The 2,788-nt window shown below is 53.0% G+C and overlaps 1 protein-coding gene across 1 annotated transcript in view; it reads right to left on the bottom strand.

The window, feature by feature from the left end:
* Nucleotides 1-1,524: 1,524 nt before the first annotated feature.
* LOC140461117 (interleukin-17F-like) overlaps nt 1,525-2,788 on the bottom strand; it is a 4,443-nt gene continuing 3,179 nt past the window's right edge. Inside the window, exon 2 of the mRNA XM_072555881.1 lies at nt 1,525-2,788. This exon is cut by the window's right edge and continues 34 nt beyond it. Within this exon, the coding sequence (XP_072411982.1) occupies nt 2,576-2,788 (213 nt within the window). The 3' untranslated portion in view covers nt 1,525-2,575.

Below are 2,788 nucleotides of genomic sequence, written 5' to 3' on the forward strand. Positions count from 1 at the left end.
AGACCCTCACATTTCCCTACGTTATATTCTGTTCCGCGGCGTACCCCAGTCTTTCCCCGTTTAAATAATATTCAGCTCCTCTCTCCTTCCTGCAGACCCTCACATTTCCCCACATTATATTCTGTTCCCGCGGCGTTCCCCAGTCTTTCCCCATTTAAATAATATTCAGCTCCTCTCTCCTTCCTGCAGACCCTCACATTTCCCCACGTTATATTCTGTTCCCACGGCGTTCCCCAGTCTTTCCCCGTTTAAATGATATTCAGCTCCCCTCTCCTTCCTGCAGACCCTCACATTTCCCCACGTTATATTCTGTTCCCGCGGCGTTCCCCAGTCTTTCCCCATTTAAATAATATTCAGCTCCTCTCTCCTTCCTGCAGACCCTCACATTTCCCTACGTTATATTCTGTTCCGCGGCGTACCCCAGTCTTTCCCCGTTTAAATAATATTCAGCTCCTCTCTCCTTCCTGCAGACCCTCACATTTCCCTACGTTATATTCTGTTCCGCGGCGTACCCCAGTCTTTCCCCGTTTAAATAATATTCAGCTCCTCTCTCCTTCCTGCAGACCCTCACATTTCCCCACGTTATATTCTGTTCCCACGGCATTCCCCAGTCTTTCCCCATTTAAATAATATTCAGCTCCTCTCTCCTTCCTGCAGACCCTCACATTTCCCCACGTTATATTCTGACCTGCAGCGTTCCCCAGTCTTTCCCCGTTTAAATAATATTCAGCTCCCCTCTCCTTCCTGCAGACCCCCACATTGTATTCTGTTCCCGCGGCGTTCCCCAATCTTTCCCTGTTTAAATAATATTCAGCTCCTCTCTCCTTCCTGCAGACCCTCACATTTCCCCACGTTATATTCTGTTCCCGCGGCCTTCCCCAGTCTTTCCCCATTTAAATAATATTCAGCTCCTCTCTCCTTCCTGCAGACCCTCACATTTCCCCACGTTATATTCTGTCCCGCGGCGTTCCCCAGTCTTTCCCCATTTAAATAATATTCAGCTCCTCTCTCCTTCCTGCAGACCCTCACATTTCCCCACGTTATATTCTGTCCCGCGGCGTTCCCCAGTCTTTCCCTGTTTAAATAATATTCAGCTCCTCTCTCCTTCCTGCAGACCCTCACATTTCCCCACGTTATATTCTGTTCCGCGGCGTTCCCCAGTCTTTCCCCATTTAAATAATATTCAGCTCCTCTCTCCTTCCTGCAGACCCTCACATCTCCCTGCATTTTTACTCCCAGCTGCCAGGTTTTCAGCCCCCTCTGTGTCTATCCCTGTCTCGACCGTGTCATCCTCAACACTTGCTGCCCGAACTGACTTTGTCGATGATTGGTGACAGTTAACTGACAAACCTTGTTTAAATTTAAACCAGGCTGCTGGGCTGATCTGACTGAAGTGGTCCGACCTGGCTTTTGTCTTTTCCAACCCTCCCTTCTCTCCCATTTCACCAGGAACGACACTCCAACGGAGATTTGCCTTCGATGTTTTATTGAGTTTATTTTTTGTTGGGAGAGGGGCTCGGGGGGGGGGTGGGGGGGGAACAGTTTGAGAATCTGTCCTGGGGCCACAGCAGAGAAGGGCAATGGGAGAGTGGATGATATGTGGAGAGGGAAAAGGAGGTAAGGGTGTACTTGGGCTGAGAGAACAACGTGGAGAATGTACACAGAGGGAACAGCAAGAGGCAGAACTGCAGAGAGAGAGAGAGAGAGAGAGAGATGAGGGGGTACCAGGAGACAGTTGGAGTGAAGGGGATAGAGGTTTGTAGGGAACATACAGAGGGTCAGAAGGACTGGGAAGAGTATATCCACAGACAGACTGTATGTCGGAGAGCTGGAGGGGGGGGGTCCCTCAACACCAATCTCGGAGGAGCACCCCTGGAGACGGAGCGGGCACTGGGGGACGGTCAATGGGACGCGGAGTGGGTGGGGCATCACAGGGAGAGGGTTGGAGGTCAGGGGGCAGGGATGTCTCGGTGCGATCGGACACGGTGGGTGACCACCCACTCGCCCAACCCCAGACCTGGAGGATGGGGGGGGGGGGAGGGGGGTCTCAGTATCTGAGGGAGAACGGTTCTGGTGAGGGAGGGAGAGCAGTGAAGACTCAGTCCTGGGACTGGGGGGTGGGGGGGGGGGAAGGAGGAAGGGAGGGAGGGAGAGAGAGAGAGGGAGAGAGAAAGATAGAGAGAAGGGGAGACAGTGAGAGAGGGTGGGAGAGAGAGAGAGAGAGAGAGGGACAGAGGGGAGAGAGAGAGAGGTGGGGGGAGGGAGGGGAAAGAAAGAGAGAGAGAGCGTGAACATGGATTGGTTTAGGACGGTATTCACCGGGAGATTAGCAGGATGCGGGGGGGGGGGGAATCTGATAGAAAGCTGTAAAATTCGAACAGAGCCAACACAGGAAGGATGTTCCTGGTGACCAGCAAACAGAATGTGGGGGAAGGAAACATCAAAGAGTTGACACAGTTTGGGGGAGAGAGCGACAGTGCCCCCCCCCACCCCACACACACGTGTCTGGTGAATCAGACCAGAGAGAGTTGCAGAGGGAGTGGTGTGTGCTCCTTGGCCTGGCTGTCCTGCCCAGTTAATGTCTCAGGCGTCTCTGTCTGACACAGGTACATCCAATGGGCACCTCCTGAGTTGTCCTGATGAGCTGGATTCTTCCCCCCGAGCGTCTCCGGTACCAGACGTCCATGGTGTAGGAGAGGGGGATGGAGTCAAGGTGAATGCGGATATTTGGGGAGCTCTTCATTCCCGGGATCAGACAGTCCTTCCGCAGGCACTGGGCCTCTCTGAT

The sequence above is a fragment of the Chiloscyllium punctatum genome, chromosome 36 (assembly GCF_047496795.1).
Source record: "Chiloscyllium punctatum isolate Juve2018m chromosome 36, sChiPun1.3, whole genome shotgun sequence".
NCBI lineage: Eukaryota > Metazoa > Chordata > Chondrichthyes > Orectolobiformes > Hemiscylliidae > Chiloscyllium > Chiloscyllium punctatum.